The sequence below is a fragment of the Humulus lupulus genome, chromosome 2, assembly GCF_963169125.1.
Source record: "Humulus lupulus chromosome 2, drHumLupu1.1, whole genome shotgun sequence".
In the NCBI taxonomy this organism is placed as follows: domain Eukaryota; kingdom Viridiplantae; phylum Streptophyta; class Magnoliopsida; order Rosales; family Cannabaceae; genus Humulus; species Humulus lupulus.
The window spans coordinates 160,432,711-160,459,789 of record NC_084794.1 but is presented as its reverse complement, the minus strand read 5'-3'; the positions used below and the strand labels follow the sequence as shown (position 1 = coordinate 160,459,789).

The window sequence follows — 27,079 nt, the reverse complement described above, 5'->3', positions numbered from 1 at the left end:
GTTCCGTAATTGAATACATGAGATTATATGCTTAAGTGCTTGAGTGGAATATGAATGCATTAATTTGTGTGAGCAATAGGAAGCATGAGATTATGATAGGGTCTGGCCCTTAACTACTGTGTAATGATATCGAGGCGTGCTGATTAGCATTGCTATTGCATGTGGATGGATATCTGAATAACGGTTTGTATATTGATTACATGTGGTTAATTAGTTAAATGGAATTTACATATTTTATCTGTCTATTGGTATATGGAAAGCATGATGAACATGATTATATTTAGTAGCGATGAAATTGTGAAATAAGGCATAGTAATGTGGACTGATGTTTGTTATGCTTTATGTGTGTATGGCTATTCTGATTGTTTGGACCTGCCCGTGGAATGGTTCTGGATATGAACATCAAGGTTGAGGGGTTTAGTCAGTAATGGCAGGTGAATTCAGACTGTTTATGCTCGGAATGGTTAAATGGACTTGGTAATGACATGGTAGGAGTTACAAATGATAAATAGGGATTGGAACCCTCCGTCTGCCCCTGAAGGTTGCAGTAAATGTTTGTTGGTAAGTGGGTAAGTTGTGAGGTCTGATAGAGGAGACTAGAAGGGAAAAACAGCGGGTTCTTCTGGGAAAAGAGTTATTTTGTATAGTGTAACAGCAGGGGCACCAGTGTTTGTTGACTTAAAGGTATAGACATTCAGGAGTGCTAAAGGGAAGGTTTTAGGGGCATTACTCCCTGGTTATGAGGAGGTTTTGGATGTACCCCGAAATTGATTAAAGGATGAGCATATCTAATCCCATCCTTGATTACATGAAGGTGATAGGTCGTGGCAGAGCGGTTGTGTCAAGTAGTTGTGGCAAAAGGATGCACAGAAATGGTACCCCAGACCCGAAGTGTTAGCATGATGGGTTGGAGAGAAACTCGGACTGAGATGTGATAGAGGAGGTTACTATGACGTGGTTGGAGCTATGGGGACTAATAAGCTTATGAATATGGTTTGGAATGGTAAGACAACAACAGAGTATGTCAACAAGTTTGGTGAGTAATCCTCTTTCGAAGTTGACACAAGCGGATGTAACCAGAAATGATGACTCATTTAAGGATTAAACTCTGGAATGACCTAGAGCATCAGGGCCGCTCCAGTGCATGAGGTTTCCATCGGTGTCGGGCAGCAGGGACGGCAATGGTATCTGAGATATAAGGAATGAAGTATGGAGCATGAGTGTCGAAGGGCTTGGTGGAACTTGGTTAGGGCAGATACTCAGTAATCGAAATAAAATAACCTCTGACAGTTCTTTCTCTTTTTGTTTTGACAAGAAGGGGTATAATTTACAGGATAGCCATCAGGACAGTGATAAGGTTTAGTGAAGATTAATCAGTATGTACCAGATGCATGAGACGCCAATTGGAAAGATGCAAGATAAGGGCACATTATCTATATGAAATGGTTCAATACGTTAGGGTCGATTAGGGATTTCCCAAGACTATAGAATGGAAGACTAGAATGTCTTGTTACATTTGAAGTCCGAGGATAGTTCCTCAGAGGAGACAGGTTGACTTGATAATCCTCGTTCTTGGTTACATAATGGGTTGAAAGAGTACGGTGTTGCGTATCTTCCAGAAAAGATTTCGATATGAATTACATGCCTCGAGGTTGTTATGCAGATGGCTGAAAGTATTAGTGTTTATTGGGGATGACCTAGAAACTTCTAAGACAAGAGTTGGAATGTAACTGATAAAGAGATTCGTGGTGAAAGTAATTGAGCTCGTCATATGAGAGCCTTGTTGTGAGCCTGAGTGAGAGCTAATTTGTTAAGAGACAACCATGGATTTCGAGGGACATTAGTTGAATTATATAAGTTGGATTGAATAGAAATTGAAGTGATCAATAGGGATTCAGATGGGTATGTAAGGAGTTGTTGAGTACGCTTCAGTAGTCGGGTATGGGCAGATTTAGTATCAGGGACAGTGTGAAGAATGGTATTATGTTGGCAGAAAGAATTACTAGTTCAGCGGAGGGAGTATCTGACTTAGGGATGGATTGGACAGAGTGTTGTACCATGGAATATGTTGTTATCATATGTTAAGGATGAAGAGTTTAAATGCCCGATTACAAGACAGGACAATGTCTTCAGGAGTTGATCTTCAATCTGGTTATTACCAGCTGAGGATCAAGGAAAGAGATATTTCAAGAATTATCACTTGTACCAAGTGGCTTGTGATGGATTACCAGTAAAGATTCTTGACTGACGTAAGCTTTAACAACACAGGTAAGTTTAACAAGCAGAGAGTACAGGAAGGATATGAATAAGTCATATCTAGGTTCATCAAGGATGCGTTGACCTACTTTCCAGCTAGAAGCAAAATGTGAACGACTCCTACACTGACGATACTAAGACTGAAGAAGCAGGGTAACAGGTAAGGCTCCAAAAGGTGTCGGTTTCAATCTTGCCAATGGTATTCAAGGTCATGCTACAAGAAGAGAATGGATCAAGTATGAAGAGGTTCAGTCAGAAGCCATAGAGAGATTATTGAAGAATGTCTGAAGGATAAGAAGCACAGTGAGACTGGTGAACATGTCTTCTACCACACAAAGATATTTGGAGGATGTTCGTATCAGAGATTAGAATGATAAAAGAACCTAAGGGTAGACTAAATGGACAACTTTGTATCAGATTTTCGGAAGACGGAATAAGGATTGGGTAACACCTCGTAATATAGAAATTTTTGCGTAGTAGATGGTTATAGAAGGGTAGTATGAGGGATCTTAATCTTGTTCTAAAAACATGAAGCTGTAAGCGGCGCATCAAGTTTAAGACGAGCCCAGATATAGACTGAAGAGATGATAGTATGAGCCTCGTGGTAGGTGAAAGAATGGGAACGTGGTCGGTGTACAGAGAATACTTAGTTGACAGTAAATGTAGAGCACAAGAGAGTTGAGCACTTGGTTGTTTTTAAAGGATTAATCCTGAGACCAAGATCAGGTAAATCTTACTGGGTAATTTACGTTGGAAATCTTTGATTGCAGAAGAGGGAAATTAATTTGGGAGTTGATCTCTTACTAGGGATGGTCTATGCCGATTGGACAGGACGTCGCGGGTTATAGCTAGGTCATATAAAATAACAATGGGGATTGGTATGGTACCAGTGATGGGTTGTGGATAGGTATATGTCTCGATGGGCAAAGAAGTTCAGGAAGAGGATTATATGAGAATGGTTAAGAAACCTACCATTGTGATATGAGTTAAGAAATGAAGATCGGGTGAGTGATCTGATGGAACCCGATGTTGAGGTGAAGATCCTAGAGGTAACATGGTATAGTAGTGGATCATTGGTGTGGACCACATTGGAATACAAGTAGGATAATTGGACATGAAAGGTTGTAACTCGACAGATTGAGTTAACACATTTTAGGTTCGTGTGAATGGGTGGCATGTGTGACAATTGATGATAACGGGTTAAGACTCTTTAATTCTCCAGGTTCTGGAAAGAAATTAGAGAACGAAGGGGATAGGATTGGATCTTAGGATTGATGACTATTTTATGAATGTGTAGTGTTTGGGATATTAAGAAAAGTATAGTCTTTTGGTGAGCAGCCACAGTGATGAATGTTAGCTTGCGGGTGAGGTGACACGGTATAAGATATGGTAAGATAGGAGGCATGTGGTGCTGATTCTAAGTAAGCAAATGAAAGACAACGAGTATTATGGTTCAGTATTGGTTCGGGGGGAAAACCAACGAAGTTGTGAGAATCATTAAGGCAGGAGCATCTGCCTATCTGAAAGGACATAAGGGTTCGCAAGAACCAAGTGTCGGGACACGAAATTCCAGGACAGGAGACTTGTAAGTCTCCAAGCAGTGCAGGCAAGAAAGAGTATGATGGTATGAGGAAGAAAAAAGGGAGTTTGACTCCCGGTTTAACAAGAATTCTGAGATCGTACCAAGAATTAGGCCACAGGCCTACAAGTTTGTCTTACCCTGGTGTGGGTAATGGCTTATAGATTTTATTGGTGTCAATAACAAGAAGGAAAATGATCGTTGATGAGATGAGTAGATTTTGGGGTTCATCAGAGTTTTTTAAACAAGAAAAGGTTAATGAGAATACAGTTATAAGATAAGATCTTATGGAACAATATTGTCGCTCTAGTAAGAGTGTTATTGAAGGATTAAAGATAAAGAAATGGACTCTGGAGTTGGGGTCAGAGATGTGGGAATTATTACCTGATGGGTGTTCGAATAAATTTTGATGACGAAATTGTTATAAGGAGGGGATAGTTGTAACGACCCAAAATTTCTATTAGGGCTTAAGGGCCTTAATTAATGTGCCCGGGAGGCATAATTGGTATTTATGTGAATGAATGATTAAATGCATAATTATATGGCATGCATGATTATTAGATGAGTATATAGATATGATTAGATGCATGTTTATGAGTATTGAATATGCATGTGGGCCCTGTATTGTTCTTAAGGGTGTGTTTGTAATTTTGGCCCATTGAGGGCATAAATGTAAATAATTGTGATAAATTGTTGAGTACACATTATTATGTGGATATATTTGCAGCTTGTGGCTCGAGGTGAACCTAGTGAGCGGTTTAGCGAAAAAGTCACAGTGGGGATTTATTCCCGACTTGGGGTGAGCCTGGGGGTATTTCTGGCAATTTAGGATATATATTGGAAACTATTTGATATTGAGGAAAATAATTGGTGATTAGTTAGGTGTCGGGGTTTAAGCAATAATCATTAGAGACACTCGAAGAATTAGTGGGAATTGGGAGCAATAACCAAAATGCACTTAGAATGTTTTAAGGTTTCGATTTTAATGGGAGGGCAATATGGTCGTTTGGTCTAAAAGAGATAAGTTATTTTCAGCCTTATCAGACTTGGTGGAATGTTTAGAAACAAGTAGAAGCTGAAGAAAAAGAAAAGAAGGAGGAAAGAAAGAAGGAAAAACAGGGGTCTCTTTCTCTCTGTCGGTTTGGCCATTTTTCACCATCTCTTGAGGATTTTTGGAGCTGGAATCTCAGGGAGGGCCTAAGCAAAGACTTGAGTTTATGATCCTTGAGGTGGCTAGAGGTTCAGATGTAGGTTATACTCAATTCAGGTAAAATTTTCAGAGTTTAGTCTGAACTTTCTAACTTTGAGGAAATTGATTTTGATATTGAACTTTGAATGAAAATTAGAGGAATTTGAGCCTTGGGAATTTAGGAGCTTAAGGCTAGAGGGGCATGGTGATAACCTAAGGTCAAATTTCTCCATTGAAGGTAACCATTTCTGGCTTTGAAGTTCTGAGTTTCTGTTGAGTTTTTGAGCTTCAAGCTCAAGCATGGCTTTTTCTTTGTTTTGGGGTGCATGTATCTAAGTTCTATATGGTTGGGCTATATGGGGTAAGATGTAGATGATGATAGGCTTAATTTGCTGTATGTTTGAAGTTTGGAGGGGTTTTGGAGAGTTTTGGCTCGAGGAAATTCAAAGGAGAAAATCAGTGTGTTGTTGGTGTTGTAACTAGTGTTGTAGTGCTAGCCTTATGGCGCTACAATGCTAGGCTTGACTGTCTGAGGGATTTTTGGCTTCGTTTGTAGCGCTATAGTGCTACCCTGTTTCCAGAAGTGGGTTTTGAGTTATTACTTAGGGTTTTTGCCTGGGGGCTCGGGGTTTGATTCCACCACCCCGTTTGGTGGAATTAGGGCTTCTCGAGGGCTCGGGATTGGTCCTTAGGTTAGGTTTTGGAATTGAAGTTTAGTGATGGTTCTAATTTATGGCTGTGACGAGGTATACGCTAGGGCTCGGATGGGATCGTGCTTGAAGGTTGATTTCACTAATTAAACTATTGGGATCAAAGGTAAGAAAAATGCACCCGTTTTTGTGGATAAGTTAGGACTAAGTGTTCCCTATATTTGTATATACTGTTATATGATTGTGATAAACCATGTGAATATGTTGGGACTAAGAGCTCCCTATATATGTATAATGTCATGAGATGGTATTATGCCATGGGGACATGTGATAAACGACCTAAGAGTGGAATCAATATTTGCGCACAAGGCGCGGCTCAGCCACTAGTAGCTGAGGATAGCTTATTTATCAATGAGCTCGGTTAAGCTGGCCGGAGTCAGTGGTTATAACACTAGGGGCAGCCTAAGTGAGCCGAAGACAGTGGGTTAAACAGAGGGTGCCAACCCTGAATATTGTGTAATGGTTTCAATAACTGTTGATTATGAATGTGATTATCGTTGTTAATCTGATGAATATGATATGTTGGTTATCTGGAAGCCAAATTGTTAACTTGTTTTGATTGTTATCACTGGATAGGTGAATGTTATGAACTGTTGAATACTTGGTTATGCTTTGTGGAATATTTGGTTATTGATATTGATCGTGCTATGATATTATGTTTTCTTGTTGGGCCTCGGCTCACGGGTGCTTCGTGGTGCAGGTAAAGGCAAGGATTTGGTTGTTCGGCCATGAGTTGGAGAGCTCTGGGGCACATTCTGAGCTGCTCGGCTGCCACGGTCAAGGGTTTGTACAGGGACGGAACCTAAAATTGTATATTTTTCCATTAGAGTGGCCATGGTTGTTTATAACTTTTGGAATTTTTGTAAACATGACATTTAAACCATGTTTTTGGGATCCCATGGACTAAATAATTATTTTAGTGAAGATTATCTGTTTATGACCAAAATATTTTAAAACTTAACCTGTTTATTATTATAGGATCACGGTTTCAACTATATGACTTGGTTAGCAAGTCCTGCACTATTTAAAATACACAGTGTGGCGGCTTTGGTTATCCAGGGCGTTACAGGCTCACTGTACATGGTCCCTGGGGACACATCCCTGCATATGCAGCCTACAGATGGTAGTGGTGTCAAGGTCATAGTGGTCGGCTCCACTACACACCAAGGGCTGCGGGTACACCTCAACTCTAGCACCTGGTTGTACCTCCACTATATTTTTAGCACCAATGTGAGAAGCTAGCTGGGAAGGACCATGTCAAGTACCTTGCGCGTATGACCACTACTTGTCTGGCGCTAGACGAAGTCATGGCGTGAGGCCCCTGCACGCGAGATGAGGCTGTGCCACGATGCTCCTGCGCGCGAGACAAAGTCATGGCGCAAGGCCCTTGTGCGCGAGACAAGGTTGTGGTGTGAGACGAATCCGTAGCGCGAGGCCCCTGCGTGCGAGAAAAGGATGTGGCGCGAGGCTCCTGTACGCGAGACGATGTCGTGGTGCTGAGCCCCTGTGCCCGAGACAGAGCTGTGGTGCGAGGCGCAAGGGCATGTGGATGAGACGGTGTTCGCGAGGCCCCTTGGCGCGAGACACAGGGGTGTGTGGGCGAGGTGGTATCTGCGAGGCCCCTCCACACGAGATGCAGGGGTGTGTGGGCGAGACAATGTCCGCGAAGCCCCTTGGCACGAGACGCAGGGGCGTGTGGGCGAGGCAATCTCCATCCCAAACCTATATTTTGAGGGTCACGAGGCGGGGCCTCGTTCAAGCGGAATTTCGGTATTCACAAATACTGTAAGTACGATTCACTAGTATAATGAATACATATAATCTAGATCTGGAATACTGATATAGTAGGACATCTTAGTGGAGGTACTTTGTATAAAGTGGTTATTCATGAACTGCACCTGATATGTTACTAATATTTAACGGAATATCGTTTGTTTTATAAGTATTAATTAAACATATCAATAAGATGATCATATACAAATTGATCTTAATCATGAAGTTATTATGAACTCATGTTTATGTCATTTGGGTTCTTTGATTCACTCGTTATGGTTTGTCAAAATGGTTAGGCTGAAAACTTTTATTTTTGGAACTCATTGATGTGAATTATTGGGGACATAATATATAGATATAGAATCTATACATTTCCGAGAGGAATTGAATAATGATTATCTTAAGGGTCAACTTTTGGAACTGAAAGGTTATTGAGCTCAAATTCAAAAAAAAAAAAAAAATTATGAATTGACCTTCACTAGTAAAGTTAATGGTACTTAAGGAAACAATATATAATGAAAGAGGTAAAACAGTATCTTATATCTACTTTAATTATGAACCATTATTTGAGGATTGAATTTTATGTAATGATTAAATCGATGGATGTTTATTATATTTAAAGGGTACTAAATAAATAAATGTCTATCATTAAAAAAATATATATAATTTTTAATGGAATAATATTGAGATTAATAAATTGAGGTTATTATATTAAAGAGTTTTAATTAATAATCTAAATGTATTGGAGCTTTAAATTATAGGTTCATAGGTCTTCGAGATGGCTATATCAACACTATTTATGGTAAGAGTTGAAACTGGGAAAAATTAGGGAAATGACATATTTGGAAGAAATTTGTTCTTCGAGGTCAAATATGTAAATGAGACAAATTAATTAATATATTAATTTTCGTAATTAATAAAAAAAATTAATATAATTTTCGAGAATAATTTTTAATTAAAATAGTGATTTTTAAAATTGGCATTTAAATACTTAAGATGGTTAGTTTTGAATTAATTAGTTTTATTTATTTAAATAATGTGAAAAGATAATTCAAATGATTCAAAATTGGTTTGAATCAATTTGCAATTTTTTCATTAATTAATCTGATAAGATTAGTTATCACGTTTAGATAATTTTGAATAAATTATTATTAAATAATAATTAAATAAAAGTGGTAAGACACATTCCCTAAAAAGGGATGTGCTACACCCCTATCACATTGCTTGCACTGTGATTGGCATGTAATAAGGTCCAAGACCGGGTCTTGGTTATTTCTTTTATTTAATTAATGAATTAATTAATAATTGGTTTATATTTTGAATTTATTATTCTTTTATAAATCTATCTAATAGAAAATTAGTTTTTAAGAAGCAAACAAAAGATTCTAGAGAATTCTAAAGCTTTTCAAAAAGAGAAAAATATATCGTATTATTTTTCTCTATCCCTGAAAATTGTCTCGAACCTGAAAATTCCAAGATCTAATGTGTTGAGAATATCTTGTGAATCACAAAATTTCCACCATAACTCTACATGCCCACACGCGTCTTAAGGTGTAGAGATACATCTGAGTATTTTAGAGACTGTTTTGGATTGGATGTTCGTGGGAGATACAAAAAGATAGTGAGGAATCTTGATAGTTCTACAAATCATAAATTCCTTATCTTTTTCTTTCTCATTGATTAATGTACGCATATTAAGGGATCCAGTTATTTAAAAGTATGTTTAAATAAAAACTTTTGAAATCCCTGGGTCCACCACCCCGTGCATTCTACTGTAGACATGGTAAACGAGTTACCAACAATTGGTACCAAAGCGGTCATTAATGCTCTAACAGGGTCGATTGCAAAGTGATATTGGCTAACTGGCCCACCACCAGTTCTATCTTTGCCCTGACCATCTCATCAGCCAATTCCCTTGAAATATGAGTAGAACTATACAACTGTCCTAGGCCCCTCCGGCTCAACACATCTGCCACCACGTTGGCTTTCCCAGGGTGGTAAAGGATATCACAATCATAATCCTTAACCAACTCCAACCAACGTCTTTGTCTCATATTCAGATCCTTCTGGGTGAAGAAATACTTCAGACTCTTATGGTCGGTGTATATCTCACACTTCTCTCCATACAGGTAATGACGCCATACCTTCAACGAAAACACCACTACCGCTAAATCCAAATCATGAGTTGGATACCTCTGCTCATACTCCTTCAGCTGTCGAGATGCATAGGCTATAACTTTCTCATTCTGCATCAGCACACAGCCTAAACCCAACCTCGATGCGTCACAATAAACCACGAACTTCCCTTCCTCTGAAGGAAGACTCAACACAGGCGCAGAAATAATTCGTCGCTTCAACTCCTAAAAGTTGTTCTCACACTTCTCTGACCAGATGAACTTCTGATTCTTTCTTGTCAACTCTGTCATCGGTAAAGAAATCTTCGAGAACCCCTCTACAAACCGCCTGTAGTAACCAGCCAACCCAAGGAAACTCCGCACCTCCGAGGCATTCCTCGGCCTCGGCCTCGGCCAATCTCTAACTGCTTCTACCTTGGACGGATCCACCTTAATCCCTTCTGCCCCAACTATATGTCCAAGAAAATTCACCTCTGGTAGCCAGAACTCACACTTCTTAAACTTGGCGTACAACTGATGCTCCCTTAACCTCTGCAAAACCTGTCGGAGATGTTTCTCATGTTCTGCCTCTGAACTGGAGTATACCAAGATGTCGTCGATGAAGACAATGACAAACTGATCCAAAAAGTCTTTGAACACCCTGTTCATCAGATCCATAAAAGCTGTCGGGGCATTGGTCAGACCAAAAGACATGACCAAGAACTCATAATGCCCATATCATGTCCAGAAGGCTGTCTTCGATATATCCTCATCCTTGATCCTCAGCTGGTAATAACCAGATCAAAGATCAATCTTTGAGAACACCGTCTTACCTTGCAACTGATCGAACAAGTCATCAATCCTTAGTAGAGGGTACTTATTCTTAATAGTCAACTTGTTCAATTCTCTGTAATCGATGCACATCCTCAAAGTCCCATCTTTCTTCTTAACAAACAACACTGGAGCGCCCCATGGAGAGTAGCTAGGCCTGATAAACCCCAAATCCAGAAGTTTTTGCAGCTGTATCTTCAATTCTTTCAGTTCTGCTGGTGCCATCCTGTACGGTGTCCTTGATACTGGTTCTGTCCCCGGTGCTAACTCAATCTCAAACTGTATCTCCCTGCGCGGCGGCAACCCTGGCAAATCCTCAGGGAAGATACCCAAAAACTCACACACCAACCTGGTCTCTCCCGGCCCTGCCGGCATAACTCTAGCAGTATCCATTACACTAGCTAGAAAGCCTATGCATCCCCCCTACAGCAAGTCCCTGGCCCTCAATGCTGAAATCATAGGTACGCGGGGTCCAGACACCGCACCCACAAAGACAAAAGGGTCCTCTCCCTCAGGCTCAAAAGTAACCATCTTCTTCCTGCAGTCAATCGTAGCTCCAAATCTGGCCAACCAGTCCATCCCTAAGATCATATCAAAGTCCTCCAAATCTAATTCAATCAAGTCCACCGAGAGTTCCCTACTATCAACCATCACTGGTAGTGCCCTAATCCATCTCCTAGAAACTACCAGTTCCCCTGTAGGCAACAGAGTCTCAAACCCTGCAGTCCGATACTCACTAGGTCTACACAGTCTATCAATCACTTTACTAGAAACAAAAGAATGTGTAGCACCAAAATCAATCAATACTGTAAAAGGAAAGCCAACACTAGAAAGCTGACCTGTCACTACTGAGGGACTAGCCTCAGCCTCCGCTTGAGTCAAGGTGAATACTCGAGCTGGAGTCAAGCTATCCACCTTTCCCGCTTCACCTTTCTTCACCGTTGGGCAGTCTTTCCTGAGATGCCCCACTGCCCCACACACGAAACATGCCTTAGCCCGGCACTCGCCCAGATGGCGTCTTCTACATCTCGAGCACTCTGGATAGGTCTGCCATGCCTCACCACCACCCTGACGGCCACCCTGACCACCCCGACCCCTCCTATCAGGACCAGGAGCGGCCGAAGTGTCAGGAGTCTTCCTCTTGGAGTCATTGGGGCCTCCGCCCCTACCTACCCCTATATAAGGAGGCACCACCCTGCGGCCCTCATACCTCACTGCGCTCTCCTTCCATATCTTGTTCTCCGCTTCCTCAGCGGTAAGAGCCCTCTCAATGGCCTGGGCATAAGTGGTTCCTCCATGTACCGTTGTGATCCTAACCGGCTATCATAGCATTAAGCCCCCTGATAAAACGATATTGTCTAGCAGCGTCAGTAGGCACAAGATCTGGTGCAAATTTCGCAAGTCTATCAAATTTCAGGGCATACTCAGCAACAGTCATATTGCCCTGTACCAAACTCACAAACTCATTGACCTTTGTTGCCCTGACCGCAACATTGTAGTACTTCTAGCCAAACAAATCCTTGAAACCTTCCCAAGTCAAAGTGGCAACATCTTTGGTCTGCGATGCCACTTCCCACCAAATGCGGGCATCCTCCCTCAACATATAAGTGGCACAGGCCACTCTATCCTGTCCCTCAATTCTCATGAAATCTAGAATTATTGTAATCATGGTTAGCTACTGCTCGGCTTTCAACGGATCTGGTCCACCCTCAAATATTGGGGGTTGTTGCTTCCTGAACCGCTCATATAACGACTCCCACTTGTTAACAACCTCCCCAGGCTGCACAGCTGGTACCACTGCAGGTGGTAAAGCAAGGGCAGCACTCCCTGATGGAGCCTGCTGTTGTAGAATACGGATCTGCTCGTCTTGACTCTGTAATCGAGCCTGCATCTCAGCCATTAACTGCTGCCAGTTCTCAGGGACTGGCGGGGGAGTCTGGCCCTAGTCATCACTTCTAGTCCCGGACCTAGTGCCGACTAGTCGTGAAGATTTTCTTGGACGCATAGCTATCCAAGTCAATCTGCAAATATTGACTCGGCGGTCAGACCACAATGACAGGGTAAAAGCTTCTCCAAAACTCATCAATAGAACATAACCAACCTCAAATAGCCAACACATATAAGCATCCATACGCTATATACAATTAATCATCCATATACTCATTTACATGCACGAAAATGTTAATAAACATGCCTCAATATTTTCACACAACAGTCAAGGGCCAGGCCCTATCAGTATCTCATGCTTCCTAGCAATTCAATGAATAACCACATATATAGCTCATCTCAGGCACATAAACACACATACACACGTTACCGAACCCTGACTTGAGCTTGTCTCCAGCAGCGAATGTACATATCCAGGCTGTCTTCAAGAACCCTTAAACCTAGGATGCTCTGATACCAAGTTGTAACGCCCTGGATAGCCAAGACCGTTACACTGTGTACATGTAAAGGTGCAAGACTCGCTAATCAAGTCAACATTTTAAAAACGTGTCACTGAACATGTAAGAGCTAGGGTTAAAACAGTTTTGGTCTCAAAAGACTCATTTCATATATTTAAGCTGTATTGAACACGGGATCCCATAAGAAAGTAGCGTTAAAATAAGTTTACAGACTCCCAAAAATACATGAGTAAGGCAAAACATGGGGGGTTATTTGATGGGAATACATGCATAATGAGTTGAACAAACAGACTTCAGGTTTCTCGTCCTTGCCTAGACCTCCTAAACCTCAACCGTGGCGGTCGAGCACCTGACTATGTACATTCCGCTCGCTGAGCTCTCCAGTCAAGGCTGGTCCAATTTGCCCTTGCCTTTACCTGCACCACGTAGCACCCGTGAGCCAAGGCCCAGCAAGAAAACATCTTAAACAACTCAATCAATGAGAACAGACGATTAACTCATTATGCATGTATTCCCATCAAATAACCCCCAACAGATATTCAGTGCATATAATCAGATTCAAGATACATTCTATCACGTATAACACTCATATCACATAATATTCAGGGCCGACGACTTAGGCTGCACCCCCTGTTTAACCCACTGACTCTAGCCCGCTTAAACCAAGCTCAGTGCATAATAAGCTGTCCTCGGCTACCAGTGGCCGAGTCGCGCCCTGTGCGCTAGTGAAACCCTTGGCACCCTTAGGTCGCTGGTTGACTAAATGGCTTGCATGGCATAATACCAACTTTTCAAGCATTTACAATAGGGAGCCCTTAGTCTCGTCACATATATTCAACCAGGTGCAGTTTTCTTACCTTTGGTCTGCGCGGTTATTGAATTACGAGCAACGCCTTTCAAGCACGATCCGTTCCCGAGCCTAAGCCTTTATCACCTAGTCACAACCAAGGTATAGGGTTCCATTATTACTCCAATATAGGTTTCTAGTTACAAAACTAACTCCCGGGATTCCAAATTCCACCAAGCACGGTGGTGAAACCAAACCCGAGCACACTAGACCACTTTCCCGTGCCTAAAACCCTCAAAAACTCATGTGTGCAACCAAGGGCTGCGGCCCCTGAAGCCTAGCCGCGGCCCTTCCCCAAAACAGAACCAACACTCATGCTGAACCACACACGCGTCGCGGCCCTTGCCTTGGGCGCCGCGGCGCCTCCCATGACCGAGCCTTCTTGGCTCTTTTGCATGCTAGGGCCGCAGCGCTCTAGAACAGAGCCACGGCCCTCCCCTTCGAACCCAGAATTTACACCATTTCAAGGCTCAAAACCTCATCCACAACCACCCTTAAGCTCCCTACTCCAACACCCAACAAACCCAACACCTTTAACATGATCTAAACAACATAATTCCATAGAAAATTCAACCCAACACACACTAATTTTCTCCTTTCAATTTCTGAAACTCAAGGGCTATAAACATTCAAACCGGTCATTCAAACCCAATTTAAAACCTCTAAGCCATGAGTTGTAACTTACCTCTTCGGTTGAATCACCTCACCAAGCCAAAGCCAAGCTAATCTCCAAGTTTCCTTCTTAATTCTGCCTTAAGACATCAAAACTATGTTTACTTCAACACTTAACCAAAACCCAGCTAGAACTCAGAATTCAACCACAGAAAAGAAGATTAGATGCTTACCTTAATCCCTGTTTTAGTTCTTGATTTACTCCTGAGCTAAACCTCCAAATCCTCACCACAAATCCCAGAAATTCCAGCTTGTTCCCCTTAGTTTTCTGTGTTTCCTTCCTTCCCCTTTGTTTTCCTTGAGCGTGAGAGAAAGCTGAGATAAGAGTGTTTAGTCGATTTGTATTTTCTAAAGGCTTCCTTATGTCTATCTCACACATTAAGTTAATCCCGAGGCTCGGGGTGCCGGAACCATCCCCGAGGCCAAAATGGTAAAATCCCCCAATATTCCCGCCTAGACATCCTAACCTCAAATATATCTCCATATATTTATTTTCATGACCCGATAGTCCAAATCACTACCCGCTATCTAAATATACCCCCGACTTATTCAAAGTCATATCTTAAGCCCCGTTGTGACTTTCCTCGCTATCTGACCCTAGAATCGTCTTGAGTCGTGCTCTGTGAACCTGTCCACATAATAATGTGGTTCTCACATATATCACATATTTATTTCATATCACATTACCACATAATATCATCAATTATCATATAAACATTACTAAACACATAATTACTCATTTAAATCACAATTATTCCATTAATGCCCTCCTGGCACACTAATCAAGGCTCTTAAGCCTTATTAGCGATTTTGGGTCGTTACAGGTCGGGCCACGGCATGGTTCTTGGTGAGCCGTGACCCTTGGAAGTTGAGTTGTGCTGAGGAAGGAGGGCGGGCCGCGGCATGGTCCAAGCAATGCCGCGGCCCTTACCTATTTTTGTGCCCATGAAGGGTTCTGTCTGGGGCCATGCCGCGACATGGATGGCCCATGCCGCGACATGGATGGCCCTTAAGGGATTTTGGGATTTTGAGATTTTAGGCTTGGGAATTTAACCTAGGGTGCTCGAGGTTGAGTATTTTACCGTATTTGGTGAAGTTCAATGTTCCGAGGACTAGAACTTGGTTTAGGAACTCATTTAAGATTGTTAATGGCATCTTTCATCATGGTTGTAACTAGGTGCTAAGCTAGGGCTCGGGGATCGGATCGCGCTCAAGGAGTATCGCCCGTAACTAGTTCATCTAGAAGCCAAAGGTAAGAAAACTACACCCGGATGAATATTTGAACGGGACTAAGGGCTCCCTAATATATATGACTGAAAGAATGGTATTATGCCATGTAAATTATGAACCAAAGGCCTAAGCGTGCCACGGTTAACTTGCGCAAATGGCGCGGCTCGGACACTGGTATTCGTGGACAGCTTATTATGCACTGAGCTCGGTTTAAGCAGGTCGAAGTCAGTGGGTTAAACAGAGGGTGCGGCCTAAGGTGTCGGCCCTAGTTGTTGTATGAATTGAGTATTGTAATGACTATTATGTGATATGAATGTTATAAGTGTTTGATTGCATCCATGACTCTAAAGATATGCTGAATGGTACTGATGTGGATTATTGGATGAGAGTACATGCTTAATGAATTAACTGTCTGTTATCATTGATTGTATTGTATATGTTGTTTTCTTGCTGGGCCTTGGCTCACGGGTGCTGTGTGGTGTAGGTAAAGGCAAGGGCAAGATTGACCAACCATGATTGGAGAGCTCTGCAGGGTAAATGTACATGTCAGGCCGCTCAGCCGCCATGGTTGAGGAGATTACAGGGACGATAGGACCAGAACCTTGTATTTTGCCTTAGTATGGCTAATGTTTACTCTTAACTGTTGAATTTTGTAAACCAGTTTTTAAACATTGTTGATACGAACCACGCCAACAAGTGTGACGAAACCCGATACCAAATATGGAACAGCCACCAAGAACACACGAGATTGGAATGGAACCGCGACCCAATGCTTAGCCAAGCACGAACCTTGGTATGAGGAAGACGCCACAAACGGGGATGGAATCCGTTTGATAAGTCAGGATGAACGCCACAAGGAATCTCCTTGATAAGTTCAAAAGTTTCTTCAAGAACTCAAGAAGAAATAAACTCACAATTTCATTCAACATAATCTGATTTTTCCAAATGTTTTCAAGGCCTTATATAGCCGAAAATTACATTAATACAAGCCCCTTTGTCTTCCTAAAAACCGAAATATTAAAGACAAGCCTTTTTGTCTTTCTAATGAAACCGAAAAATAAAGACAACCCTTTGTCTGCCTAATGAAAACCGAAATTTAAAGACAACCCTTTGTCTTCCTAATAAAAACCGAAAATTAAAGACAAAAAGGACTCTTGGACTCACACAAGTCAAGTGTTTGACTTATCACAAAATAAACAAAGACTAAAAAAACGTGATTAAAAATAAAAAGACTCATTACAAGAAGCTAAATATTGATCAAGCTCCTAAACTGGTGTCCTCATCATTCCTCCCCTCTTGGCTTGGATCAACTGGAACTTGACTTGGATTTTGAGTCTTGGTGTCCTCATCAATTGTACTTTTGGGGATCCCTTCTGTAAATTGTTTGTAGTTTATAAAATGTTTCTTTGAGGCCAAAATGTCTTTTAGCCTTAGAACACTTTAGATAATGACACGCTTTGGATAAACGACTTGTTTAGCAAGTCTCACACCTTTATAAATACATAGTGTAGCGGTCTTGGCTATCCAGGGCGTTACAGGTTCATTACTAGGACGAGTGGCCAAGAGGTGAGGATTGCTGGTTTAAACCTAGGGGCGCCAAAATGAATGGGACCTAGGGGCCCTCATGCTTACTTCATTGAACGGTTAGATACCGAGCAAGTGCTCTAATAAGTTATTCCTGGATAGCAGCCGTGAATATTGGCCATTCAGTGAGAGTGCCTAGAGATACTAGGGATTGCCAAGTTTGAGTGAGGTTGAATACCCTAGGGGCAACTGCTCGCCAGCACCGCTGATTAACATAGAAGTCTCTGTAAACCTGTGTAACTTCGATTACACTCTTGAATAGTAGCATTGCCCTAGGTAACCTTATGGCTACCCTCATGAGGGATTTTACTTTTGGATAAGTAGCGCTGCCCTAGGTAACTTGATAGTTACCCTTGATGGGGATATTTATTGGCTAAATCTTAGTGTTGAGACTCGGTTCTCCCCTATTGATTAGCAAAAATGTTGGAGGGCGTGGTACGCCCGAATATTTGGAAATTGTCTAGCATTGGTCACGAATTATTTTGATATATATTATATATGTTTGCTCTGAGATTTTCTGAGTGTAGGGATTTATCTGTTTATCTGAAATAGTTGTCATTGGTTATTAGGCATGACCATAAGTTTTCTAGGACGCTTTTGCGTTCTTAAAAATTGATTGTTTAGGGTCTGGATGGATCTGGAACCCTAATTCTATTGAGATATTGTTACCAGTGGTCAGTGACCACTTGTCTTCTCTACATGTTGTTGTTTTAAATTTGAACTTACTAAGTGTTTTCGCTTACCTAGTTTTTTCCTGTTGTAGGTAAGAACAAGGGCAAAGCATATCAGTGAGCGTTGGAGTTTACTTTGTGGATGTACATATGGACCGACCTTTTGGGAAGCTGCTTTTTTGGAAATGTTGTTTTATTTTCATTAACAAGGCTCAATTTACTTTTCATAAACTATATTTGTATTGAATATTAAGTATGGTCATACGACTTTAAAAAGATTATTTTATATACAGGTTTAGTCATTTTGTTAAATGAAAACATTTATATTTCTGCATTATTGAGTCTTAAAATTCTGGGACGTTACAAACCTATGTTTTTACACTTTATGCATTTTAATATTGCAATTAGCATGCAAACAAAAAAATCAATAAAAATTAAATGATCCCAAAAACATACACCCCAAATGAGAAGCCTTGGCCGAGACTACACCACAAGGACCAAAGTTATGCAAAATAATTTAAATATGATACTACCATGCTTCCTACACCACACGGACCAAAGTTAAATATGTTACTACACATATACCTCAACAGAGAGGGAGAGAGATGTTTTGATTAAGGGTATTTTTGTCCAATAAACCATCAAAAAGCAAAATTTTCAAATTTTGTAAAAGAAGGCATGAAAAAATAAAATAAAAAGTGTTAGCATGCATATTCTCAAAGGGAAATTTCATGTTCTAGGCATGATAACAGAGTAAAAAATTCAATATGATAACATAAGTTATTATCCCAAATATATATGACAATTTTAATTTTTTAAACAAAAATACCCCTAACATTCAAACACTCATTTTCCCTCTCACTCTCTATCTCTCTCTAATGTCTCTCATTCTCTTACTCTCTCTCTCTCTCTCTTTCTCTCTCTCATTTGAATCTTGTAGATCTCGAAAAAATACCAAAATTTTATAAAAAAAAAAAATCATCTGAAACAAACATTTGAGTGAAAAAATATGAACCTCCAAAGTTTTCGTCAAATTTCAGTGCACATCTTCGAAATTGCATCAAAAAAACATCGGTTTTGCAAAAATTCAAGTTTTCATGATTTCATCGCAAAATCATCGAAACATCGTCGATTTTGCATCGAAAAAGCATCGTTTTGGCCAAAAAACAAGTTTTCATAATTGCATCACAAAAGCATTGAAACACCATCGATTTTGTATCTAAATTGCATCGAAAAAGTATCGTTTTGGCCAAAAATTAAGTTTCATGTTTGCATCGCAAGAGCAATAAAATTGCATCAAAAAAGCATGGCCAAAAATCAAGTTTTCATGATCGCATCGCAAAAGTATCAAAACACCATCGATTTTGCATCGAAAAAGCATCGATGGTATTTCGATGTTCTTGCGATGCAATCATGAAAACTTGATTTTTTTTTTTTTTTTGCCAAAACGATGAGTTTTCGATGCAAAATCGATGCTCTTGCGATGCAATCATGAAACTTTATTTTTGGCCAAAACGATGCTTTTTCAATGCAAAATCAATGGTGTTTCGATGTTTTTGCGTTGCAATCATGAAATTTTGTTTTTTTTTTTGCCAAAACGATGCTTTTTCGATGCAAAATCAATACAATTTCGATGCAACCCATGGCGTTTCAATTCAAAATCGATGGTATTTCGATGTTTTTTCGATCCAATCATGAAAACTTGATTTTTGGCCAAAACGATGATTTTTCGATGCTCTGCACTGAAATTTAACAAAAACTTTAGAAGTTCATATATTTTTCACTCAAATATCTGTTTCAGATGATTTCTTTTTAAATGTTGGTATTTTTTCGAGATCTACAAGATTAGAATAAGAAAGAGAGAGAAAGTTAAAGAATGAGATGTTCAAGAGAGAATTTGAACTGGGAGAGAAAATGAGTTTTTGAATATTAAGAGCACTTTTGTCCAAAAAATTGAAATTATTTATATTTAGAATAATAACTTATTTTGGCATATTAAAAATTTCACTAAGTTATCATGCCTATAACATGAAATTTCCATACTAAGCACCCTATTAGATTTGACTAAAACAGAAATCCAACTCTCTTCCACATTAATTATCAACATCTAGCTTTATTCAGATTACATCTCCTTTTAAATAAAAACATATTCAGATTAATTCTTAAACCTGAAACTTCTAATAAAAAAAGTTAAAATGTACAAATTTTGATTTTATGTTTCATAGATAATGTAACTCAGTAAAATATACACGAGAGTTCCAAGAATAAAAAAAATGAGTAAAGATAAAGAAGATAAAGGATCTCTTTTTATCCTTCACCTCTATGACCGCTAGTCCCTTTAAAGCTTACCTTTTGTCATTACATAAATAAAATTTTATAGGAAGCTGATGACACATTTATGATTTCATTCCTCCCATAATTTATCTCAAAATCAATTTTGAACAATACCCATACCCATCTTTCGAAATAAGTTGGTTTCCATCACTTGCCTCATATTATAGCAGAACACAAGAATTTATCTTCTAAATAAGTTGGTTTCCATCACACTATCATGCTACTATTTTGGCCATTTAAAATTAGATGAATACAGACTTAATACCTTATAATTTTAATAATGTAAAACTCATATAACACCTTGTAATTTAAAATCGTACATAATTATATTTATTTCGATAAAACACAAGATAATAAATAGTTATCTACCATAAAATGTTTAATTACTTTCCCATGTTAAACATACCCAGCAAAAAATGTAATAAGCAAGGGCAGAGGCAAGTGGAAACGTTTACCAATCAAAACATATTTTCTTTTAATAATATATTAGTTATTATTTTCTCTTGTCCTCCACTAAACCTTCTACTGTATATGCTTCATTACAAAAGAGGCACTGCTTGAAAGCATGTTTATGCTCAACTTTATATGAGCTGCGTCCGTCTGACAGCTCTTGGGGAAAGAACAAGAACCTAATTCTGGGGTTTTGTATTTAACTCAGTCAACTGATATCTACCTAAAAATATATTTTATGTTAACAAATGTTGCAGTTACCCGTCAATGTTGAGGGCGTATTTGCTAAACGATACAATTTTAAGCTCTGTAGAGCACATTATATCATCCAGCTATCAAAATGCTGAAATGAACTTTTGAATCTTTGTCTGTGCACGTTCCTTTTCTTCAAGCCCATCCATATCACCAATGTTGTCATGATACTCCTGCGACAGAAATACATAAAACTTCACATCAAACAACAATGCAAGGAGACTAGGAAATTACAGGCAGCGATCTCTCTCTAGCTAATAGCTATGTACAAGATTCCTTGTGTAGATGTACTATGTACATTGAGCGAGAATTTCAAATATCGATACAGAAGTCACTCATATTTTGGCTAAAACACTAATATATAATACATCACGTAGGAAAGACGATCCTTGTACTAATACGAATCTCAATCATTTTTAACTATCAAAACCACAGAAATACAAACTTTTGGAAGGCCAATTCACCTAAAACCCTAGGCTCCAATATAATAGTGTCAATGAGAAGCCGAATAAAATGCCCCAAGTGATTATAATAATGACCTGACAAAGAATCTGAATTACATGTCTAGAAATGTGATAGGATTCTAGGTATCCTATCTCACGAAACACGGACAAGAACAAGTGAAATTCCTGTGTTATTCAATCACAGGGCTGGTCATAGACCAAAACACTAAAATGTACAAAGGTTGAGTTAATTTGAGAGGCTCCCCACTCCCAATGACTACCAAGTTCTTCTCAATCTCCCAAACTTCTAACACAATAAACTCTCCAACTAATATATATCTTTTCTATTTCTAAACCACTTTCTAACATAAGTCATCCAATCAGAGGATTATCAATACTCCCTGCCAACCAGCAACCCCGTCCACAAGGTGGAAACATGAAAACTGCTGTTAAAGATCAAATGAGTCCCAAATAGCCTCAGAATATGAAAATCCCTACCTGTAATCAACATTTTAATGCATGTACTTCGTATAGCTTCCAGTACTACACCAAAAACAGCTTCTGGTGCCTGCAACTCAAATTCATACAAATGAGCTAGTCCGGCCGCTGCAGTGATGACTGGTAGTTCCAACAGCGCAGTGTAGCTGCAAAAGTTGAAATCTGAGATGAATGGCATCCATGGGAAGCATGTCTAACTTATTTGTGACTTCATCAATTCATTTGAGGGCATGATCTTGGAGCAAACTTCTCATTCACCTTCTTGGCTAAAGTCTTAAGACAATAATAAGGCTGCAGATTAAGAAATACCAACTCACCTACTGCAAACTCCAAATTCTCCACAATCATCTGCCTAACAGAGACTTGAACTCGTCTAACACCTGTTCTCACTCGTCTATTCAAATACAAAACCACAGTAAAAGAGCTACCATAATGTAAGTTAATGGTGGATTCCTTCCAAACAAAATCTTAAAGGGGGTATATCTTGTAGCTGTGTGAAAAGTATTATTGTACCAATACTCATACCAAGACACCCAGTTAGTCTACAAATGCTGAAACCAATTGAGAAATGTAGAAATAATTTGAATTATTACATAGTATTTTACAGCTAAGGTGTAATTAATGTAAATTAGTTTATACCTAGAATATTCTTTTGTACTCAGCCTATTTAAAGGCTATTCCTTTAGAAGTAAGAATAACAATCAAAAGTATATTTTTTCACATGGTATCAGAGCTTTAAGAGCTTAAAAATTGAGAATTTTTTCCAAATTGAGCTTATTTTTTCTGCCCTTTCTTCAAAAATTAGGGATTGGTACTCTTGAGGTTCAACCTTAGAAAACTATTTTGGGGTTGTTTGCTCTTTTCACCTCCACCACAGAGAGATTGCTCAGCCTCTTATCAACGAAACCCCAGCGTCCACCTTCCAGATCACAGGAAAATACTGTTCACGCGCGACACTATTCACAGATTATTTTTTTTTTCTACCCAGCCAGCACCTTTCCTCTGATTTTTCCATTCTGACCATTGAAAATCGACCATGGTTACTTCTCCAATTCATCTCAACACCGCTTGTGATAATTCCACCATCACTGAAATCTCAAAAATGCTCTATGGGGTTGTTACCCATCACTTTGAACAGCCTAATCTTCACCACTCAGCTGCTGAAAACAATTTTAAAGGGCGCGCTATGATTGCTGCTCAGCGTGATACATTCCCATTCACCACAGATCAGATTGTTCCACTCCATAGGTTGCTCAAGTCAACTTCCGCACCAGATCTGAACTCTCAGGGATTTTTCTCCACTCCAAACACTTTTGCTACGTTTAATGCTCAAACTTCGCCGTGGATCGTCGACTCTAGCGCACCTGACCACATGCCTGGTCAATCTCATCAGGTCATTACTTGTAGTCCTTGTCCAGGTACTAGTAAAATAAAAATTGTTGATGGCTCTCTATCAACTATGGCTGGTAAAGGTCCCGTTTATCTATCTCCTTGATAGACCACCTCTGACTTTTGTCTACACGCGCAGGGGTAGGAAAGGTAATAGCGAGGGGGCTGTAGGGGATAGTTAGTTGAGGAGGTTAGCATTCTGCTATGTGAGTGGTGCTACTGTGTAATAGAGTGTAGGGTACCAGCTGAGGTACTCAGATATAGGGAGAGGAACTCATTTAGGGGTGTGGAGAATTTGGTAAGGTGTAACCCTTTGGGGAGAGACTAGGCTCTCGAATTCCTAGGGATCAATCCAGAACTATTGATTCATTTTCTGCCTATTTTCTTGTTATTTCTCTGCTGTGTTCTTGTTTGGCTGTGTATTTGACAGGTTGAGTCTACCAAAGTGGTATCAGAGCATCATCCATATAAGACCCAAGCAGCAATTACAAATGGAAGTCTTAGACGAGAAATTGGAAGCTGTCCAATTGGAATTTACGAGAGGCTTGACAGAAGTTCGGACGGAGTTCCAGCAGCTGCCGAAGGAGATTGAATCTCTCAAATTGGAAGTTCAGCGACTACCGGCGATTGACAAGAAGATGGACTCCATTGTTGGTCATCTTGCTCAGATGTGGCAAGCTACGGGGAAGCCGACGACGGATTTGACCGCGACGAGTGCAGATCGCCAGCGACATGAGGTCGAAGGGAGGTTTCATCACAACCCACTCCGATTTCACCTCCGATCCCAGCTGCCCCAAGGATTTCGACTTCACCGGCAACAAATCATATTCCATCACCACCGATGGTTTCGCCGAACTCAGGGTTCACAACTCAAGGATATGGAATGGATTTTCGGCCACCTCGGATGGAACTTCCGCTATTTTCTGGTGAAAATCCTGACGAATGGATTTATAGGGCCGAGAGGTATTTCCTGCTGACCAGGTTATCGGAATTGCAAATGCTGGAGGCAGCAGTGGTCGGGTTGGAAGGCGATGCCCTAACATGGTTACAGTGGGAGAATCAAAGGAGGCCTGTAACGTCCTGGGCGACTCTCAAGCAGAGGATTCTTCTCCATTTCCGCCTCCGATGGGAGGCATTGGCTTCGCGGGTGCCGGATGTGCCCGAGCACATATTGGAAGGGAGCTTTGTGAGGGGTCTCAAAGAGGAGATTAAGGGTGCTTTACATATTTTGCAGCCCTTCGACTTGGTCCAAATCATGGAAACAGCCCAAAGAATTGACGAGGGGCACCAACTCTTTGCAACGGGCCAGGGCTCAAAGGTCTCGGGTGCTAAGACACAATTCAGTCCAATTATAACTGGTCGAACTGTACCGAACCTGCTCAGCACCAAACCGTTGCAGCCAGTTCCAGCCACTACCTCGGTTTTTTCCACGGGATCGAGCACAGGAGTCTCAAAAGCAATGAAGCCTACACCGTTCCGCCAACTAACTGAGGCAGAATATCAAGATAAGGCAAGGGGGGTTTGTTTCAAGTGTGACAAGGAGTTTTTCCGTGGGCATGAGTGTGAACAAAAGTCGCTTCAAGTGTTGTTAACTATGGATGAGGAAGAGCCCGTTTCACCATCAGAATCACCACCACCAACCCCCGATTCCGAGGAAGCATTGAGTTCGGAGGAGACTTTGGCTACTTTATCCTTGAACTCCCTAGTGGGAATTTCATCTGCCCACACAATGAAATTGGCAGGTCACATTGGGCAGTAGCCAGTCACGGTATTAATAGATAATGGTGACAACTACGGGTATCCCTATTACTCCAACGACATGTTACGGTATTCTTTTGGGGACGGGAGGGAACGCAAGGACTGAAGGAATTTGTGCTCAAGTGGAATTGGATTTGGGCGCATTGAGGGTAGTCACAGATTCTTTGCCCTTGGAATTAGGAGGTGCGGATGTGATACTAGGCATTAAGTGGCTTAAGACATTGGGAAATATGCAAGTTAATTGGAAAACAATGGTTATGTGCTTTGAGATGGCAGGAGCTTAGGTTACTTTACAAGGAGATCCAAGTTTATGCAAGTACCCTATATCGTTAAAGGCAATGATTCATACCGTGGAACATGAGGGCATGGGGTTTTGGGTCCAATTGGGGGCTGTGAGGCTCCAAGAAGCGAGCGGGTAGCAAGAGTATTCGCGGCCTGTGGCAGATTTACTTCAACGGTATAACAATGTGTTTGACACGCCGGCTAGTTTACCACCTCGTAGAGTCCAAGAGCATTCCATTACTTTAAGGGGAGTGGGGCCGATTTCGGTGAGACCCTATCGGTATGCACAGGTACAAAAGGATGAAATTGAGCGACTAGTAAAGGAGATGATTCAGGCAGGGATTATTCGGCCAAGTACAAGCCCTTTCTCTAGCCCAGTTTTGTTAGTCAAGAAGAAAGATGGGAGTTGGCGATTTTGCGTTGATTACCGAGCACTTAATAGGGAAATGGCGGCAGATAAGTTTCCTATTCCAGTGATCGATGAATTGTTGGATGAATTTCATGGTGCACAAGTATTTTCTAAGCTGGATTTGAAATCGGGGTACCATCAAATTCGGATTGTTGCTCGGGACATCGAAAAGACAGCCTTTCGAACACATGAGGGTCACTACGAGTTTTTAGTCATGCCCTTCGGCCTCACAAATGCCCCAACCATGTTCCAAGGCCTCATGAATGAGGTCTTTCGGGAATTCTTACGGAAATTTGTCTTGGTGTTTTTCGACGATATTTTGATCTATAGCTCATCTTTGGCGGAACACTTAAGTAATCTTGAGTTGGTTTTGACGAAGCTGCATCATCATGGCTTATATGCCAATATGAAGAAGTGTCTATTCGCCCAAGCTCGTGTGGAATATCTTGGCCATGTCATTTCAGCTCAAGGGGTGGCAGCGGATCCGAGTAAGCTCGAGGCGATGAGAAAGTAGCCTGTTCCAAAGTCGATTAAGGAACCGAGGGGGTTCCTAGGACTCACTGGATGCTACAGGAAATTCGTCAAAGGATATGGGCATATTGCTCGGCCTCTAATAGACCAATTGAAAAAGGATGCCTTTGGCTGGACTTCGGATGCGCATGAAGCGTTCATTCAACTCAAGGATGCCATGTGTCACGTACCCATTTTAGCCTTACCAGATTTTTTTGTACCATTTGTGTTGGAGGTCGATGCTTCGGGGTCGGGGTTGGGCGCTATTCTGATGCAAAACCAGATGCCAATAGCCTTTTACAGTCAAGTTTTGTGTCCTCGGGCTAAGACCAAATCGGTTTATGAGCACGAGTTGATGGCGATTGTGTTAGCTATCCAAAAATGGTGACCATACTTATTGGGACGTAAGTTTCTACTCAGAACAGATCAAAAGAGTCTTAAGTACCTCCTAGAGCAAAGATTAGTTGCCACGGAACATCAGAAATGGCTCACCAAGCTGCTTGGTTATGACTTTGATATACAATACCGACCCGGATTGGAAAATAAAGCAGTTGACGCTTTGTCGAGGGTGTACAGTGAGGGCTTCTTGGCTGCTATCTCCATCCCTAGTGTGTTATCCATGACTAATCTACAAGCACACATTGCGTCGGACCCGGCCTTGTCTAAAGTGGTTTGGGATTTGGAGAAAGGACAGGATGGTGGGGGATATTCCTTGGTCCAAGGCTGTTTAAAGTTCAAGGGCAGAGTAGTACCTCCAGCCACCTCTCCATTCATCCCGTTGCTTCTTCAAGAGTATCATGGCACTAAGGTGGGGGGACATTCAGGAGTTTTCAAGACTTTTTAGCGATTGGCAGCAGATTTGTATTGGTCGGGGATGCAAAAAGATGTCCAAA

The 27,079-nt window shown here is 40.8% G+C and overlaps 1 protein-coding gene across 1 annotated transcript in view; it reads right to left on the bottom strand.

Moving 5' to 3' along the window:
- Window positions 1-20,641: 20,641 nt before the first annotated feature.
- Window positions 20,642-27,079, bottom strand: part of LOC133818657 (uncharacterized) — a 64,452-nt gene continuing 58,014 nt past the window's right edge. Inside the window, exon 8 of the mRNA XM_062251672.1 lies at window positions 20,642-21,070. Within this exon, the coding sequence (XP_062107656.1) occupies window positions 20,981-21,070 (90 nt within the window). The 3' untranslated portion in view covers window positions 20,642-20,980. The remainder of the gene's footprint in view (window positions 21,071-27,079) is intronic.